Source organism: Panicum virgatum, chromosome 5K, assembly GCF_016808335.1.
Source record: "Panicum virgatum strain AP13 chromosome 5K, P.virgatum_v5, whole genome shotgun sequence".
Taxonomy (NCBI): Eukaryota; Viridiplantae; Streptophyta; class Magnoliopsida; order Poales; family Poaceae; genus Panicum; species Panicum virgatum.
In genome coordinates, this window is record NC_053140.1 from 45,952,287 (window position 1) to 45,971,150 (window position 18,864).

Sequence of the window (18,864 nt, forward strand, 5' to 3'; positions counted from 1 at the left end):
CGATGACCTGGAGTTCGTAGCAGGGAAACAAATGTTTCACGTGAGCTAGCTCAACTCCAATAGTGCCCGCAAGAAACCTCACACTAAACACTAAACAGAGTGTAGCTAAATTTCACTATATTCAGACACTCAGAACGTGGCACACTCATCTTTATAAACACACGTATGCAATTTTTACCCATATAAGCATTTTCGAAGATTGAGCAGGCAAATCATTAAAATTTTCTTCCTATAAGCATATCGCCACCTCAATGTCATACGCCAAATTTCCAAATCCATGTACCATGTATACTCAAAAGTGTTGTTTCTTCTTTTTGGAAAAGATTTTGCCCTTCCAAGTAGGTGCTAACCGAGCACGTCACGCACTGGTAGCTGCCGCTGTTGCTTGGCAAACAAGCCTGCTCTCAAGACCACCCATCAAGTACGCGCGACCATGATGAAACTTTTTTCCCTATAAAATGAACATGCAAAACTACCGGCTAATTAATTAATGATAGTCGGCATCGCGACGGAGAGTAGCATGGGGTCCGATGCGCTCAATCGATCATCAATTAGCCAAAGCGGCCACAGCACAGACGTGACGTCATGCTACATCCCGCTGAGGTCATCACGCACGCCACTGGGAACATCAAGGCCACTAGGTGCACTCATAATAATGCGGTCCTATGCGCGGGGCATTTCAAAAAGGAAAAGCATGAGGGCTCGAACAAACGGATTCATCAATAAGATAATGATCGTGCAGACGTGCAGTCCCACGGCGCAAAAACTATCAATAGATCGAGCGGCCGAGAAGGCGCGGAAGGAAGATCGCAAAGCGAGCGAACCGGCCGGGCGGCTGTGATCCAAGTCCAAGTGCCTTGCGTGTACTAGCTGTCTCTGACAGCAATGAGACTATGAGAGCGAGCTAGAACTTCTCTTCCTTCCCGGCTAGAATTAGGCGCCAAACAAGCGACTAGCAGTAGTAGTAGTAGTACGCTAAAAGTGGGATTTCTTAAATTATCCGGCCCAAATATGGCTAAAGCTTTTCACATGTCCTTTTTCCCCCCCTGGCTGCATGCTAATTGATCTGAGACGTGACACACGAAAACCACCCGGAATCCTAAGATATATCGCGTGCTTCACGTTACTGGTAGTCTGGTACGCCGATGGACACGCACGCATGCTTATCACGTTTTTTACCCCGTCAGTGCCCACCAGAACTCATTCAGTTCCTGCTCTGTAACCGGAACAACTAGCATAGCCAGGACTAGAAGCAGGGGATGGCGTTGCTAATGCTAGCTTGAAGCCTTGAACAGCCATCTAATTTCCTTTCAATGGGCACTTGGGCAGTACAACTACCCCTACTTGCTAGTGATTGGCGAGAGGTAATTAACACAGTAATCCTGCCTTTATCGATCCTAGGTGCTGAAAATGTCATTTGGAGAGGGCCCTGCTGGTAGGTACGTGACATTTACGTGGTGTTGCCTATGCAACGGGAAAGGTAGACATGCAGTCTTGTCATACAACCACAGAGAAAAAACAGCAGCAATCGTTCTCTGCGTTCCAGATTCATGCGCATGATCATTAATCAACGATTTTACAGGCAAACAAAAGGAAAAACGTGATTGCCAACGCATAAAACGTGTTTGGATCTGGAAGTGAAGCATGCATGGAATGGAACCGTGCCACCCCCCCCCCCCCCTCTCCAAAAAAAAAAACTCTATGATGCTGCAGGGGCAAGCTTATCCATGCATTCTAGCGAAGTCAGCCTTGTCAAATTGGCGTGGAAATTCGACGACGACGACCGACCCAGAGAAGAAGCGAACGAAGCCCCCGGTGGAATTCGGTGCGCAACTCCGATTCGCCGGGTGACCCCACCCAGCGCGCCCGCCCGGCTTGCGTCGGCCGGTCGGCGGAGTTAGGCCAGCTTTTGACCCTCCCGCGCCGGGGAAACGGAGCGGCGGAGACGACACCCGAACCCAGCGTGCCGACGACGAAACCTTCCGGTTAACGGCACGAGGAACGGTTGGGGTCGGGGTAGCTAGCTTTGCCGGAGTCGGGAACGGACGGGCACGGACGGACGTGTTGACGCATGACGCCATGGGCGGCGCGCGGTGGGCGGAACCCGCGGGAGATGGAGGATGGTGACGAGGTCAGGTAGATAAGCGCAAATCGCAGGTGGATCGAGGAGAGACCTTTTCTTCCGGTCCAATGGATTTCCGACTGGGTCTTCGCTTTCGCCCCAGATCTCACCGCAAGTAGTGCGCGCGCTGTGGATCGGAGTTGAATGAGTAGGACCCACGAAAGTCGAAACAAATTGTTTGTACGTGGAATAACCTGATCTGCATCTGACTGATGACGACTGATCGTCATTGCTGCGGAGACGAAGGGGAACCGTTTGCTGATCCCTGTTGCTCTCAAGCAGTGGTTCCGTAGGAGAATTGGTTTGTCTGTGAGCACACACGACCTGCTCCGACCGACGACGGCGCATCGACGTTGCGCGGACGCACGGGAAACCTGAAACCGAAAGCCAAACGGCCCGTGCGTGGTGTGCGAGGAGGAGGGAAGCGCGGCGCGGTCGCTGTTGGCGTGGGCCGTGGCGAGGCGGACGTGACGCTGCGGACCACCGCAAGTAGGTCTGTCCCGCGCTATTCGTTTCGTTGTGCCTGTGCTGTTGGACGGTGGTCCGCGGCCTCCCCCGTTCCGTGCCCACCCACCTCCGCGCTGATCTGCTGCTTGTGCCTGGTGGTGCCGTGGTGCTGCCGGCGCATGCATGCCGTCCCGTCTCGATCGAGCCGTGCGGTCGGTCCGGGGCGGGATCCTAGGATGGACAAGGAATCCGCGCTTCAAAATTCAATGAGACCCTGACTAGGCCGGCGCGACATGTCCGGGCGCCGGCCATGTGCCCCCCATCTACGACGGGTCAGTCAAGTACTCAAGTCCAGATTCAGATCAGGGACTCAGGGCGCTGTGCTCTCCCCATCGCCCGGTCGGTCGGTCCCCATCCACAGCCTGGAGCAAGGTTACGGGGGTGAAAAAGTTTTTATGAAAATTTTTCACCTTATTGATTATTAATTAGAAATATTAAATGAAGTTTAATTACAAAATAATCTTCAAAATTATGGCACTGTAGCATGTGATGTAGCTAATAAGTCTTTTGACCGTATGATTAGAAGATGATTAGGGGTGGTTACTGTAGCATCACTGTAGCCAATCATGATGGAACTTGGCTCATTAGATTCGGCTCGGAAAATTACATCCATTCGTAAAAAAGTTTTGAAAATAAATTTTATTTAGTACTCCATGCATACATTTATTTTTTTTTAAAGAATTTCGCAGGAAACCAAACATGGCCAAGCACAAGAAGTCCTCCGTGCGGGGGGGGGGGGGGGGGTGCGGGGCTGCGAGCTGAATTGCTGAATCAGAGTGCAGTCTCGTGGATATGGACGGGGGAAGGAAAAGGAGAAGGCTAAAACTAAATTACAGATCGTCAGTTCTTTTAGAGTGAAATTTTTAAATATACGGACATTAATTTGAAGTATTAAACGTAAACTAATAACAAAACAAATTATAGATTCTGCATGTAAACTGTAAGATAAATTTATTAAACCTAATTAATTTGTCATTAATAAATGTTTACTGTAGTACTGCATTGTCAAATCATGGCGCAATTAGACTCAAAAGATTCGTTTCGCAATTTGCACGCAAACTGTGCAATTGATTTTTTTTCTTTTATCCACATTTAATATTTCATGTATGTGTCTAAATATTTGATATGATCTTTTTGATCAAAAATATTTTGGGATCTAAACAAGGCAGCGACGAGCAGGATTTGACTTCTGGGCTCTGATACTTTTCAGAAGAAAGTAGGATGTTCCAGGAATAAGCGGCTGGAGTAAATGGAGAAGAACCGGCATATTCCGAACTCTTGTTTTAAGGCAAAAGCAATCTGAACATGCAAAGATTTAACGGCAGCCCGGGTGCCTTGCCTCACGTCCAAATCAGAGGATCGCGATGCCGTTCTCCGAGAGCGATTATTCAAAAATCGGGATTTGACATGTGCCGAACCGACTCGTCCTTTGAAATTTCAGTTGCCCCTAGCTACATTTTGCTGACTTCGTAGAACATACTACGTACCCAGTACCGACCTAAACTTGCGTCTTTGTTCTGATTTCACGTTGAGAAAAAAAAACACACACACGAGGAACTCCTAGTAGATACTGCACTGACCGATCAAATCTCGTAGATGCAGACAACCAGTGCAGGCTCGAGCGTGTGTGCACTGTACCATTCGGAGTTCAGAATGGATATTTCGAATCAATCAGATACGCAATAAAAACAACTCCAAAACTCAGCAGATTCTCTAATCTCTATTATCACAAAATACTACCATTTGAAACATAACATTGAGTGGTTTTTGAGGGAGAAAAAATTTAGAGTTTTTTTTTACTCGAAAAAAAGTTAGAGTTGAAGGAAAAGAAATGTTATACTATTCCTTAAATCAGCGAAAAGGAAAAAAAGAATAAGAAAAGAACGAAAACCAACTTGTTGACAGGCATTTATTAGAAGTCTCACGCGCCAGCCCAACTTAACGCAGCACCTATGACTACCGGCCCAAATGCAACCTGGCCCAGCCCATGCGTCTCGTCCATCTCTCAGCTCCCCCCGCTCCGCTCCCAGCATTGGATCCCCCTCTGCTCTCTGCTCGCAACGCAGTGGCTCGGCCGCGGAGGCAGACAGAAACCTCCAGACTCGGGACGCCAGCACACGCTCCCGCAGTAGCCGAAAGCGTGGGAGTGGGAGGCGCGGGGCAGTCGCCGCCGGCGGAGTCCACCGCTGTCGGAGATGAAGGAGAGGAGCGGCTCGAGGGCGGCGGTGGATGAGCGCTACGCGCAGTGGAAGTCGCTCATTCCGGTGCTCTACGACTGGTTCGCCAACCACAACCTCGTCTGGCCGTCGCTGTCCTGCCGGTAACATCCTCTGCCCACCGCACTCCCTCCTCCTTCCTACTTGCTGTTCTCGGTCGTTTCATGCCCGTTCCCGTCGTTTCGTGGGGATTCCTGCCGGATTAGGGTTTTGAGGGGTTGGTCGTTCGGCTTTACCGTCTAGGGTTTTGGTCCGGGGCTGTGCTTGCGGTGGTTCAAGATCTGTCGCGTGGTTGTTGCGTTGATAGGGATAGCGTGATACGGGGTGGGAATGGTGGGCCTGGATGCTGGGTTAGTAGTGTTTTGCGATGCTAGGGTTTATGAGCGGGTGGTTTTTTTGTGGTCTATTACTGTTTGGGTTGGGGGCTAAGAGCTTGTGTGTTTATGTAATTCCTGCAGTAGTGACTTAAGTACCTGTTTGGGCAGGAAGGGATGTGGATCCAATTTCAATTCAAAATGAGTTAACTCTTGAAAATCCTAGGATTGATCAGAGTCCTGACACATTCTGTTATCTAGCCAGATGTTTTGAAGCTGAAGATAAATATTCGCAGATTGGTTGCTTTCTCTTTATTAAGTTGCTTCAATGCTTGGATCCTCCCACTTATGATGCTGATCTTTGGTTGGACAGGTGGGGCCCGCAATTTGAGAAAGCTACCTACAAGAATCGCCAGCGCCTTTACCTATCTGAGCAGGCAAGCGCATCTGCGAGCACATATTGTTTTAGCTCTTTCAAAATGTTATGAAGCTGAAGCTAATTGTGAAGTTTCAAGATGCAAATGCAGCTGATGCTTATGTTTTAGTTGGTTAATGAGTACACACATTTTCTTTATCGGAGCTAACTATAGGAGTTGGTTGTCATGATATGGTTTCAGACGGATGGGAGTGTGCCTAATACTCTGGTTATTGCGAACTGTGAAGTTGTCAAACCAAGGGTTGCAGCTGCTGAACATATCTCACAGGTTAGTTACTGTCTGTTGCATTGATTACAGTTCTGTTCTGTTGGTAGCAGAAGTGCATGAGCTCTCAGCCGTGTCTTGTGGCATCTACCTGACCTTTGATGTCAATTTCGTCTCATCTTAGCATAATCAGAAAATTGGACTTTTGCTCAACAGAGTGTGCTAACCGTTTTACTCCTTCAACCTGTCAATGAACAAATGCTGCATGTCAGGAAGCAATATGTTGGTTGATTACAAAAGAACCAATGTTGTTCAACCTCTCTAAGCTTTTAAACCCTCATCCTGAATAACCACAACCTTCTGTCTACTCCGTCTTCCTCATCAGCAGCCTTCACATACTGTTGCAGTCCTCCAGTTAATCCCACATTGAGAAACAATGTAATGCCATAATGGTAATGTTGGCCCGATCTTCCAATAGGTAGGATAAATTTGATTGGTAGAGGCTTGACGTTGATGATCTGGCTCCGATGAGAACTGATCGTAATCCTGCAAAACACAGGTCAGTTGGTTATCAACCATGCCAAAGCAAGCCTTGCTGACAAGGCTATTCTTGCATGTGAGTAGAAAAATACGGGCAAGAATATAAAAAACACAATCTTATAAATTGCAAATTAAGCTTGATGGATACAAAGTTCAAACTCATGATGCGGTTGGTCTAATCGTCAAAAAACGAGGAGAACAAGAACATGGGCCCTGACTCACAGATATTGGACTAATAATCAACATGTGAATTACCGGCATTAGTTAGTAACAAGTTCTCACGTATTTCATTTGACAATTGTAGGAACGTGCTCAAATTATTTTTAACCTGAATGGTCATATCTAGAGGTGGCATGTTCAAATTACAACGCTCCTGAAGGGCCCATTTTCATTTCTTCTTTGCATGAAAATACTCATTGAGCATAGTTGAGCTCCTGAGGCATTACACAATTCGGAAGTGGGAGCGGTTATTTTTACTAGGAAAATTGCCTGGGGTGACCGGACAAATATTTTGGTACAGATAATCTGAGGCCATGAACTGGTAGTGTGACGCTGGTGTCTCCAAAATGTCCATAGTGTTAAATTGATCCTTCAACAAGACCAAGGGGTTTCTGGTTCTATTTTTATTGGGTTACAATGGTGCTCAGCAGATTTACATTCCTTTTGCAGTTCAATGAGGAAGCACGATCGCCTTTTGTGAAGAAGTATAAGACTATAGTTCATCCTGGTGAGGTAAGAGTCGTGTTCTACTGAATTTGGCTGTTTTGTGTTTTACACTCGTTGTTACATGTTGCTTTTGCTCACCTTCAATGTGGCCGTTTTGTATTGGCTTTTCAGCCTTATAGCTCAGTTTGCTTTCCTCTCTGAAGTGTAGTGACATGATGATTTTCTTAATTTGTTAAACCGCATGGCTGATGCATTATCTCTGCCCTTATCATGCAAAACAGGTTAACAGAATCAGGGAGCTTCCACAGAACAGTAAGATCATAGCCACTCACACCGACAGTCCAGATGTACGTCCAGCCCATTATACTGCTGTTTAATTATTGTGATGGAACCAATATCTCTATAACTATTCCAGTGAGGCAGTGATAGATTTATGGGTGTCAGCCTTTTTTTCATTGTCATTCAGGTACTTATTTGGGATGTTGAAGCCCAACCAAATAGACATGCTGTCCTAGGAGCAACTGAATCTCGGCCTGATCTGGTACCATTGTTTGTTTAGTTCAATGTGCCAGATATACTCTTTTCTTTCTGGCACAGGGCTTACTGGCATCAACTGTTTGTCAGATATTAACAGGACATCAGGAAAATGCTGAATTCGCGCTTGCCATGTGTCCAGCAGAACCATATGTACTGTCAGGAGGTTAACACATTTCCATCTTGTTGTATGCTTACTTATTGCTGCCCCTTCTCTTTTCGGAATCAACTATTTATCCTGTTTCTTTCAACATCTCGAGCGTGCGCGCCGTAGCTTTGAAAAACTTTTGCTGAATGAAAATGAAAATGTTCCCTTGTTGCATTGACAAGTGTCCTTAGTGATGTGTACCCTTGTTAACAAGTAACCATATTGTACTACCGTTGCATTTAGTTACTGTCGAGTTAATCTTGTGCCCTAGGGTTTACATCTCTAGCCAATTTATGCCAACATCTGAACAGCATCATTTTAACTCTGATCAACAATATCCTTGGCAATCTCTCTCCCACCCTCCCTTCCTCCCTGTGTCCCATTTTTGGCAGACTATGCACAATTGTGTCACTTGGACTCCATGGTAACTAGTGCATGCAAGTATGGACAGGTTCAGTCCTGATTTAGTCGGAGAGAGATCCAGTGGCTAACTTTAAGACACGGAAAAGAAGTTGGAATGGAACCTAGTCACCATTACACCTTCTTGTAATTCCATTTCCAAGCTGAACAGACCCTAGGGAAAGAGCAGTTTTTTAAATTCTTATTGAGTATAGTGCTTCGATAAGTGGTGATCTATGTTTTTGTTCAAATATAAATTTTTAATAGGAAAGGACAAATCTGTTGTCTTGTGGAGCATCCAAGACCACATATCTGCCCTTGGGGATTCCTCATCTTCTCCTGGAGCATCTGGCAGCAAGCAGTCTGGCAAAACTGCGAATGAAAAGGAGAGTCCCAAAGTTGATCCTCGGGGTATATTCCATGGACATGACAGCACTGTTGAAGATGTTCAGTTCTGCCCTTCCAGGTAAATAGCATTCTCTGTTTTTTTGGCTGCCTTCAAAACAATCTGATAAGGCTACAGTCCCGATCTCACGATGTAGGATCATGAATAAGAAAACTAGCTGGAAGTGGGCAAGATAACTAGTGCAACTTGGCAGATTATTTCAAATCTAACCACTCTCATAGCAACAACCTGAATCATGGATTGCCCAACTACACTCTCAAGGAATCAACCAACACAAACTGCAATCAATCGAAGCAGGAGCACCAATTGGGAGCCACAAAAGCAAAAGGAGTAGAGATCACTCTGAAATTGTTAGCACACATATAGGAGCAAAAGGGTTCGAAGTAGATTATCAATAGTCTTAAAATAGCTTATATGCAAGGGGTATTTATACTAGGAACAACCCTCCTAGTGGGGTGTAAAAGGGCCTTTCAGTCTATGAAGATAAGCTAACTCAATGATCACCTCGAAGCAATGACGTTCTATTTTGTTATGTCTGAAAGTAGGCTAAATAAGCTTTCCAATCACATGCATTGTGCATCCTGAAATTTCATAGATCTATTTTCGCATGCATGGGAAGTTGAAGCATTTGTAAACCTTTGTCTTCATGTAGCCCTTCTCAGCTTGGGCAGCGTCCATGTTGTCCACCACATAATGTGTCTTGTCCTCCACATAAACCTTCATAGTTTGAGCATCTCCATCTCTCACATGTAAACCTAAGCAACACAAATTAGAACGTTGAGGTAGTATAAGATCCTTTAATATGTTAAGAGTGAAATTCAGCAGAAAGTGAAGTCACCCTTTGTTGTAGCTTCTTTGCATGGCTTCAGGTGGTTTGTCTATATTTCACTTGTTCCCTTGGATGGTTTACTTTGTATGTTGTGGCTTTGTATTGGCTTTGCTTAGCTGGTACTCCCTCGTCACTTTGTTGGTTTACCTGAGTTGGTGTGGGGTTGGTTGGGATGGATGCAATTATGCAAAACATCTCATCTTTTTTAATATTATTGTTAATTGTGAATTAATGGCAGCTGTCTCTGAACATCTGTGTGGACTTATGCCTCATTTTCATTTTTGTTTATATTAATACATGTCTCTGTTGTTTCCCTTTTGGGATGAAGTGCACAGGAATTCTGTAGTGTGGGTGATGATGCTTGTCTTATTCTCTGGGATGCCCGGACTGGTACGAGCCCGGCTGTTAAGGTAACATGCTCCTCTTATCTCAATTGGATCAATTTTGTTTCTGGCAGAAGTTTGAGTGCATGAATGCAATACTCATGTTTTGTAATAACATATCTTAACTTGAAGAGGCGACGTAATGTTGTTTATTAATGAGATAAGAGGGTTTAGTATGGTCAGCTACATCACATTGAATGATTTAGTTAGTCAAATGGGCCTGGCATATTTTACTTGCATGATATTTCTGGTTCTGTTTCCTCCAGTAGTTTTGCATTTTAAATAACCGGAGGAACACAAAATTCCTTGAAAAGTTGGATCTGTGACTCTGATTTAACGAGTCCAGAAAAAAAAAACTCGAGCCATGGGGAAGGTAAAGTTGAGAAAAGGGACCGAAGGCTGGAACACGCTAAAAGCGGTACATTGCAGCGTGACCCTCTGTTTATTGAGAACCAGAGTTGGCAGCCCCACAGGCGGGGATCTACTGCTGTAGTACTCTTTAGTCCAAACGGTTCAGTTTCACTCACGCTGAGTGGACCACACACTCCCACTAAGTAGCTTACACTTTCGTCCTCACTTTACGTATAAGGGTTAACCTGGGTTGGTGGCATGGACTCTAGAAGCATTATATGTTGGTGTAACTTACCCTCAACTTGCAAGGCCCCCACCCCTTAACAAAAAAGGCTTTAATTCGAATTGGGCCATGATGTCGCAATCACCTTGCTGTCCACACATTCTCAATTCAATGAGTCCATTTGACTAGATTTTTCCCAGGTGTTTTTTTTTCTTAATCTTATTCCAAATAGGGTGACTTCGCATGGGCGAAGCTAGCTCTAAACTTACCGTTGTGCGCCCCTTAAGGAGCATGCAAAAATTTGTAGCAATATATGGTGAATATGAGCCTGGCTAGTGTAGAAAATTTTCTTACCCTCGTGCAAGGGCACCACGCAAACTTAATGCAGTGTTGCCCCTGTGACTTTGTATTTTTTTTATACCTCGTACCTTTTAATTTTATTTCTCAACATAGTGATGGAATTCTATAAGATGTTGAAACTTCTTTATTCTTGATTTCCAGGTTGAGAAAGCTCATAGTGGGGATGTTCATTGTGTGGATTGGAATCCGCTTGATGTTAACTATATCTTAACTGGGTATGATGTTAGTCCCTCATCATGTGGAAGATGGGTCCCATCTTCCTTCATCGTTTTTTGTACATATTTGAGTAGTGAGAATTTCAATTGATATTTCAGTTCTGCTGATAACTCTGTCCGTATGTGGGATCGTCGCAATCTGGGTTCTGGAGGAGCTGGTTCTCCAATTCACAAATTCGAGGGCCATAAAGCTGCTGTTCTTTGTGTCCAGGCATGCCATGATAATATTTGTTATTATTTTCATTTATGCAGATATGGTTATTTCTTACATTGTTTTTGAATGCCTTTTAGACCTAATTCAAACCTTTTGTGTTCCAGTGGTCACCTGACAGAGCATCTGTTTTCGGAAGTTCTGCGGAAGATGGTTTCTTAAATGTGTGGGATCATGAGAAGGTTGGAATTCTGCACAATGATTTGTGAAGGCTGAAGAGTGATGGGATTCAGTTCCTTTATTGTTTTCTCGTGTACTTTTCTCGCCTGAATATTCTTTTTTCCTTTTGCGATGACAGGTTGGGAAGAAAAAAAATTCTAACGTACCAGCTGGGCTTTTCTTTCAACATGCTGGTCACAGGTACGATGCTGTTGGGGGGAAAGCCCCCTGAACAAATAGGGACCTCCAGAGCCTGAAAGGGACTTCCAGGATTTGAGACAAAATTAGTGCATCAGTCGATCATTATTCCATTTGGGTAGCAATATGCCCCCAAACGTTTTTTACTGCTCTCACTGATGGAGGGTGGTGTATTTAAAGCTCATATCCAGCCCCTTTTGTTCAGTTGCAAGCTTGCTCTAGGATATTCTATTCCTTTCTTCTACTTGTGCAAGGGCGCTACAGAATATTTACAATCGCTGCGCCCCTGTGTCATTATAGAAGTGTAGAGAGCAAGCTTATTAAAACGATAAAACGACGAAACGAATAGAGGGTAGATTTTAACGAAACGATGGACGTTTTAACGTTTAAACGGACGTTTTAAACGTTTAAACGTCTATTTCACAAGAGAAAACGTCGTGAAAACGTCGTGAAAACGTCGTTTTAATAACAGGGGTAGAGAGGATCTCCTTATTCCTTCCTGTCTTCTGGGCTCGCTTTCATCTTTTGTCTTTCATAGCTTGGAAGTACCCTACCACAGTTTTGTCTCTAGTCCTGTTAGGCTTTTGCTTTCAGGCTCATCTTGAAAGGGTCACCCCCCCACCCCCCCCCCCCACCCACCCACCCAAAAAAAAAACTCTTTGACATAGTGGTTTGGTTACGGCCTCTATGTACAGCCCCCTCCCGGTAGCGAATTGAGTAGTAATCTGTTTAGTATCTCCATACGAAATCAAACAGAAATAGACCCTTGTTTTCTAGCCTGGGGACTAGGGTATCCAGTATCTTTCCCTATGCATATTTCTCTTTATGTGAAACATCCTTTTAGCACATGACACAAAACATAAAAACACAACCTTTCTTTTTCTTTATGTGGTCCCATTATATACCATGAATTTCATATTGCATATTCTGGCAGGGATAAGATTGTAGACTTCCACTGGAATTCATCGGATCCTTGGACGATCGTCAGTGTCTCAGATGACGGTGAGAGCACTGGTGGAGGTGGAACACTGCAGGTACTGGTCTTTCTTGTGATTTTGCAAACGATTGTGAATTGACAAGACAAAAGTGAGCTGTATTTTCACTGATAATGGAGCTACTAAACCTATATGTTTCCCTTGCCCTTTATTCATATCGATTCTGTTCTTTTCTTACAATTTTATTTGTTCAGATATGGCGGATGAGTGATTTGATCTACCGCCCAGAGGAGGAAGTTCTCCAAGAACTGGAGAATTTCAAGGCTCACTTGGCCAGCTGCACTCCGAGGAACTGAATCCTGTGATTATCTGTGGAATCCAATGCAGTGCAGAGTGCAGACTCTGAGTAGGTGTTACTAGTTTCCTAGCCATTAACAATGGCTTCAGTTGACATTGGTATTGTCCTCTGATTCATGCTCCAAGACCCGCGACTTGTGAGCTTGTATTAAGCTTGTTGTGTGACTAAACTGAGCATCTGCGAACGTAGCAGAGCTGGATATCTCCGTAGTCTGTAGGCCGACTATATATTGCTGGATATTGTTGACAGTTATTCTGAATTCTTCTATTGGACCTAGTGAGATTGTGAAGTGTGCAAGTCTTAAATTTGCTTACGACCTAGCTACCACGTGGAGCAAGGTCCGTTTATTACGTGTCTCGTTTAAATCTAGAAAAGTGTAAGCATGCTGACTCGAGGAACATATAGAGAAGTTGAACCTATAGCTCAGTTTGCGTGTAACTGAGTCGAGGGACATATACCTAACTTTGCGTGTATAAACGGACAATGCAACGCAAGGATTGAAACCAGAATACATGGGTATTGCAAAGGGCTTGTTTTGATTGCTTGACTTCATGTACTCTTGTTCACGTAGAAGTCGTAATGGCCGCCATCCATTCGTGATGCAGGGATTGCATGAGCGCTCGCTGAGTACGTGCAGGCTCGCTCAGCTGCGCCGGAATTCCGAAAAAAAAAACTTTCCCAAACAAAGAAGATGGGTATGGCGTTGAGCCGTTGATGCGCATCATTCCCGGGTCATCGTCCTGTTTATTTCGAGCATGGTCGGTCGTCAATCATCATTAGAAAAAAAAAATGTGGGTTTGGACGGATCTTGATTCAAATTCTTTTAGTAAGATCGTCATGTGCACACGCTATTGGAGATCCATGTGTTGCCGGGATTTCTCATAAAGCGTTACTGCTGCCTGTGAACGAAGTGCTGGTAGTACTGACTCGGTCAGGTTGACCACTTGACCTTGACCTGCTCTGTTCCGAGCTTCCGATCTCGGAACCAAAACAGAAGCAAGCAAGAACAGGCGAAGAACAGATGTAATATAGCGACGATGCTGCACTTACTTGCAGCAATATGCTAGTTCATTTCCAGGGAGTCGTCTTTCCGTTTGTTTAGAACAGAGGCATTCGATCAACTCACATCACTCCACGGAAATATACTATTAGCAGACACTGTCTGTAGTTATGCAGCTATTTTTCTCACGACAAAGCACAGTAGCTGATGAATGCAACGCGCTGATAGCCCATGCTTGCATTGATGCAGCAATTCAGGCAGGCTCGTGGAACTGGATCCGGACTCCGGAGTCGTTGGCTCCTCGTGTGATTGATGCTTAAGAAAAGATGGTATGGTACTACGGTGTGATGGTGCATTGATGAACACCACCATCCTGCCTCGCAAAAATGAAAAGAAGAGAAAAGATGAATATATGTCCTGTCCAAGTGACAAGTGTCCATCGCTAGAAGATGGACATGTGCGTATGCTGACGGGAGTACGTATCTTGCTGGTGGTTAGGTTTGACCAGCCTCTGAGTTCTGATCGATCGGAAGCAAGAACACGGGAACACGTGACGCATCGTACCACGCTGACACACAACTGTACTGATGAGCACTAGGTGGGCTGTTGCTGGACGGCTAGTCGGCTACTCTACTCCCCACGGTGTTTGCTCATCAACCCGTCGAAGCCATGGTTTGCTCACTCCACCCTCGATCGATGCCACGTTTGGACTTGCTGCATGGTCACTTCTAGCTTGCTGCGCGCCAAGCCAAGGCAGTGAAGCGAAAGGCCTTCAGTTCCATGTCCTCATTTCTCGTTCAGTCCTACAACCATTTCTCTGTTTATCTAGAACATGGAACCACGAATCGAGCCCATGCAGGTATCACCGATCAGGCGCTGCCAAAAAAAGGAGACCGCAATTGCTCTCCGAACTGATCTTCAAGGCAAGCTCGATGGACAGCATCACTCTTCCTCGATGGACAGCATCAGTCTTCCGTTCCAAATTATAAGTCATTCCAACAATTTTGTAGAGTCAAAGTTTTTCAAATTTAATCAAATTTATATGACAAAATAATAGTATTTATGATACCAATTAAGTATCATTAGATTTTTTATTAGCTATATTTTTATAGTACACCTATTTGATGTCATAAATTTTTACATTTCTCTCTATAATTTTGGTCAAACTTTAAAATGGTTTGACTCTCGAAAATTCTTGGAATGACTTATAATTTGAAATGGAGGGAGTAGAAACTTGTGGTAGCCAGACAGCGCCACTAGTATCTCCTCAGACTGACTCCAGCAAGAGCACGCAAACACATTTTGCCTCTCCAATTACTACTGTTCACACGAGGCAAGTCTTCCACCAGACGAGCACTGCCTTCGAGGAGAGATAAGAGGTTAAAGTGCAATCCCTCTCTCCTCGAATGCATTTGAGCCCGCCGCAGGGGAGGAGAGGGAGAGGGAGGGCGGGGAGCTCCGCCGACCTGGGCCTCCGAGCTGCTCGATGCGCCGCCGCCGGTGGGACGGGAGCGGAGGAGAGGGGAGGGGAGCTCCGACGGAGGAGAGCGCTGGAGGAGGACGGGGCCACCCGTCACGCCGCTGTCTTCTCCCATACACGTCGCTCCTCTACCGCCTTCGAGCCGCCATGGCCTCTGCGCCGCTGCGCCCCTCCTCCGCGCCGCCGTGGCCCCCTGCTCCCTCCTTTCCCCTGCGCCCCTGTCGCTCCGCCTCCCTCCTTCCCCGCGCGGCGCGCGACGCTGCCCTCCTCCCCTGTCACAGCCGGAGCAAAGGGAGGGGAGGGGGCTGGACCCAGCCTCGACGGCGGTGGAAGTCGAACCGACAACGGTGAAGCACGAATCGGCACCTGTGGACCTTGAATCGGCTCCTGCAGAGTCAAATCGGCGGCGGCGGAGCTTGAATCGACCGTGGCGGAGGAGGACGGGGCCACCCCATCGTGACCGCTCTGCTGCGCCGCCGTCTCCTCCCGCATCTCGCTGGCAGAGGGAGTAGGGGAGGCGCCGCCGCTCGCTGCTGGCCGACGGAAGAGGTGCAGGGGATCGGAGGGCCGCGCGTCGCAATGGCTCGCCGGCGGAGGAGGAGCAAGGGAGGAGTGGTGTGTCCGGCGGCGCCTAAGTGCCCGCCGTGCTGGCTGGCCGTGCCCGGAGGAGGTGGCGCGAGCGCGAGGCACAGAGGAGATGGGGAGCGGAAGAAATGTGATTGCTATACTGTACACGCGAGGTAATCGGTAATTTGCTTTTAAAAAAATGCATGTTGTTGTTGTTGGAGTCAGTCTCACGATGGAACGCAGCCACCGACGCGTAGGCGCAGCGGCCCCGTGCTCGCATTCATTCGACCAGGCTCATGGGCTTCGGGATCTCCAACCTGGCACGGGCACGGTGGATGGTCGGCTGCCGCCTACCGGCCGGCGCACGAGGAGAGGCGGCACTCCATCCCGTGAGAGCGCGCGCGGGCACACGGTTTCCCCCTCCCGGCAAGCATTCCCCGCTTCTCCCCCGGCCACCGATCCGAGCGCCGCGTGCCCCCCCTCCCTCCCCAGGCTCCTCGTATAAGAGGGCCGCGCCCCTGCGGCCGTTGCCAACACCGAGCACGAGCAGCATATCCGACCGACCCACCCTAAGAGCTCTAGAGGCCAGGCCATTGCAGATCGCACTCTCCCCTCTCCTCGCTCGTCTTGCGCGCGGGCAACCTTCGTTTCAATTCGTCGATGGACGGCGGCGGGGACGCGTTCGCGGCGGCGGCTAACCCGTGGTCGCTGGTCCGCGGATACTTCTCCCCGGCGACGCTCTTCCTCCTGCTCAACATGGTCATCGGCACCATCGCCCTCACCTCCCGCTCCCGCCGCCACCAACTCGACGAAGACCATCGCTACCAGCAGCACTGCGGCGATCGGCACCAGCACGCTCCTCCGCCGCCTCCGGCGCCGCTCGCGCGCACCTCGTCGGTCATGGAGCGGCTGCGCTCCCTGGGCCTCTACCGCTTCCGCTCCGGCGACTTCCCGCCCGAGTACAACCACCACCTCTCCGCGGGGGCAGACGACGACAGCACCAGCGGTGGCGCGCGAGAGGCGCAGGCCCAGTACGCCAGGAGCCGGTCCGAGCCGGCCGCGAGGCTGCCGGCGGCGGCTCGCAGGGCCACAAATAATAAGAACTTGGAGGCCGAGGCGGTGGTGGTCGGGGCGGCGAAGACGAAGTCGAGCTCGGAGGTGAGGAAGCTGGAGCGCGCTCCGGCGCAGGCGCAGACCCAGGTGCGCCGCGCTCCGAGGGCCCCGGCGCGGCGAGCCCAGCTGGTGGTGAGGGAGGAGGAGGACGCCGCCGCGGCGGTGAGCGTGGACGCGCGCGCCGAGGACTTCATCAACAAGTTCCGGCAGCAGCTGCAGCTGCAGCGGCTCAACTCGCTGCTCAACTACAGGGAGATGCTCAACCGCGGCTTGTAGGTCGCGCAGCTACAAGCTACGGAGCAGCGTTCATTTGCTTCCGAGTGCGCGTGGTGTAATGCAATTTGCAATACAGTATAATGTACGGCCGATTTTTTTTTGGCAAGCACAACAGCCGATGTTCTCATCGTAGTCTCATTCATGTCTGCTGCGTCCAACTTGACCCATCTCTGTTGTTGAACTAGAACTACTTTGTCGCAGAACGTGGAGAGAGAGCGCAGGAAGAAAGTACTCACTTGCCACAGTTCATAACACAGTTGAGAACATGATGTTCGAGGAGAAAATAAAGGCGCAGATTGTTTTCGCCTTGGCAATCTCTGATTGTGGATTTCAGAGATTCTTCTGCCAGGAAAAACGTTGTGAAAGCTCGTATTCTCTCCTCGCTGCAAGAAAAGAGAGAGATTCGGATGCCACCATGCCTCGCGACCGCAAAGCATTCCTTAAATTAATGCAAACGCAGATGCTTGTCTGCGGCCAAAAGAATCCGGTGGTCGAACACCCTCCTTTAACATTTCGAGAAGTTGCTATGTCAAAGAAAAAAAAAACATTTCGAAAAGTGAAAGCAGAGACAACCTGAGCCACCGAGGATTCGTCGTCACACTAGTGAGAGACAAGGCCCCTTCTGATATTTGAGCCTATAAAGGGGATGAGGCCCAGAATGGATGAGGCTGGACATTGGCTGTTTGCGGAGTGTCCATTTCACCATTTGGGCCCAAGGTCCTATCTATTACAGGCCTCTTTCCCTTTATTTTCTCCTGTCCAGTACTCCCAAGTCCCCCTCACGAGCTTGTCACGTGCCTTTGATTTGCCAGGGTGCTGCTACAGCAGCGGAGCAGTATTAGCACAACCACCGACTGGTCACACCACACACACACGAGTGAGTAATCATGTGCACCAACAGTCGTTTTGGCCCCTAACGTGCCGTGCTATTTTTGGACCCCCAACGGTGGGGTGAATGGACACCGTGTATGTACACGCGCGGCGAGTACACGTCGAAATCACGAGCCTGCTCGAAAAGTAAAAGGGGAAAAGGTTGTGCTTGTGCTCCGTCCGCGCCGTTGTCTGGGAATCGGCTTCTTCGTCGGTGCATGCCTTTTACTTTTGTTATTAGAGGGAATCGTCCATGTGTTTTCCGTTCCAAATTCTTTTAGAATACACAGAGAGAAATGAAACTGCTAGTGCATGCTTCCATGCACCCGCACCAGTGATGCTTTTTTTCCATGTGGGCAGCTAAAGAGTTTATCACATTTGTTCAAGAATTAGAGTTTAGTAGCTAGCTTTCTGTAGCCCACTTCACTCGATCGGCGATTTTTTTTTTCACGTGGCCTTATATATCAAGGACAAAAATTCTAATAGATTGTTCGTAAGAAACTGTGGACTTAGTTTGTTCGTCAAAAACATGCTGAGAAAAAAATATTTATATGTTGTGTTCACTACTCTAAATTTAAGTGCTTTTGTATGTTACCATAAATTTTCAGTTATTTGTGGGGTTAAAGTCAAGTCAAGTTATTGCTTTTCATTGGGAAAAAAAAGGAATTCCAGCTTTCATATTACTCTGCCAATAACTGCACTTCACAAATTTGTACCGCTGCAAAACAATGATCTAGTACTCCCTTTGTTTCAAAATAATTGTCATTATTGACTTTCTCAACAGTTTGACTATTCATCTTTTATACAAAATATTTGTTTATATAAACACACAACACACGATTA

At 47.3% G+C, this 18,864-nt stretch overlaps 2 protein-coding genes across 3 annotated transcripts; both read left to right on the forward strand.

Annotated features, from left to right (window-relative positions):
* Positions 1–4,647: 4,647 nt before the first annotated feature.
* On the forward strand, positions 4,648–13,020 carry LOC120707803 (WD-40 repeat-containing protein MSI4-like). Of its 2 annotated transcripts, XM_039992820.1 has the most exons (16): positions 4,648–4,949; positions 5,533–5,596; positions 5,777–5,863; positions 7,010–7,072; positions 7,288–7,353; positions 7,473–7,547; positions 7,631–7,706; positions 8,355–8,553; positions 9,651–9,732; positions 10,781–10,854; positions 10,954–11,065; positions 11,173–11,247; positions 11,364–11,425; positions 12,357–12,456; positions 12,612–12,760; positions 12,806–13,020. In XM_039992820.1, exons 1-15 carry the CDS (start codon positions 4,825–4,827, stop codon positions 12,711–12,713), a joined length of 1,362 nt encoding a protein of 453 aa, XP_039848754.1. In that variant the 5' UTR covers positions 4,648–4,824; the 3' UTR covers positions 12,714–12,760; positions 12,806–13,020. The 2 variants fall into 2 exon arrangements, with proteins under 2 accessions (XP_039848754.1, XP_039848753.1); XM_039992819.1 differs by having other exon boundaries at positions 12,612–13,020.
* A 3,143-nt stretch (positions 13,021–16,163) lies between these two features.
* LOC120707804 (pathogen-associated molecular patterns-induced protein A70-like) lies at positions 16,164–17,283 on the forward strand. The gene has a single exon (XM_039992821.1). It carries the CDS (start codon positions 16,423–16,425, stop codon positions 17,149–17,151), a length of 729 nt encoding a protein of 242 aa, XP_039848755.1. The 5' UTR covers positions 16,164–16,422; the 3' UTR covers positions 17,152–17,283.
* Positions 17,284–18,864: the final 1,581 nt, after the last annotated feature.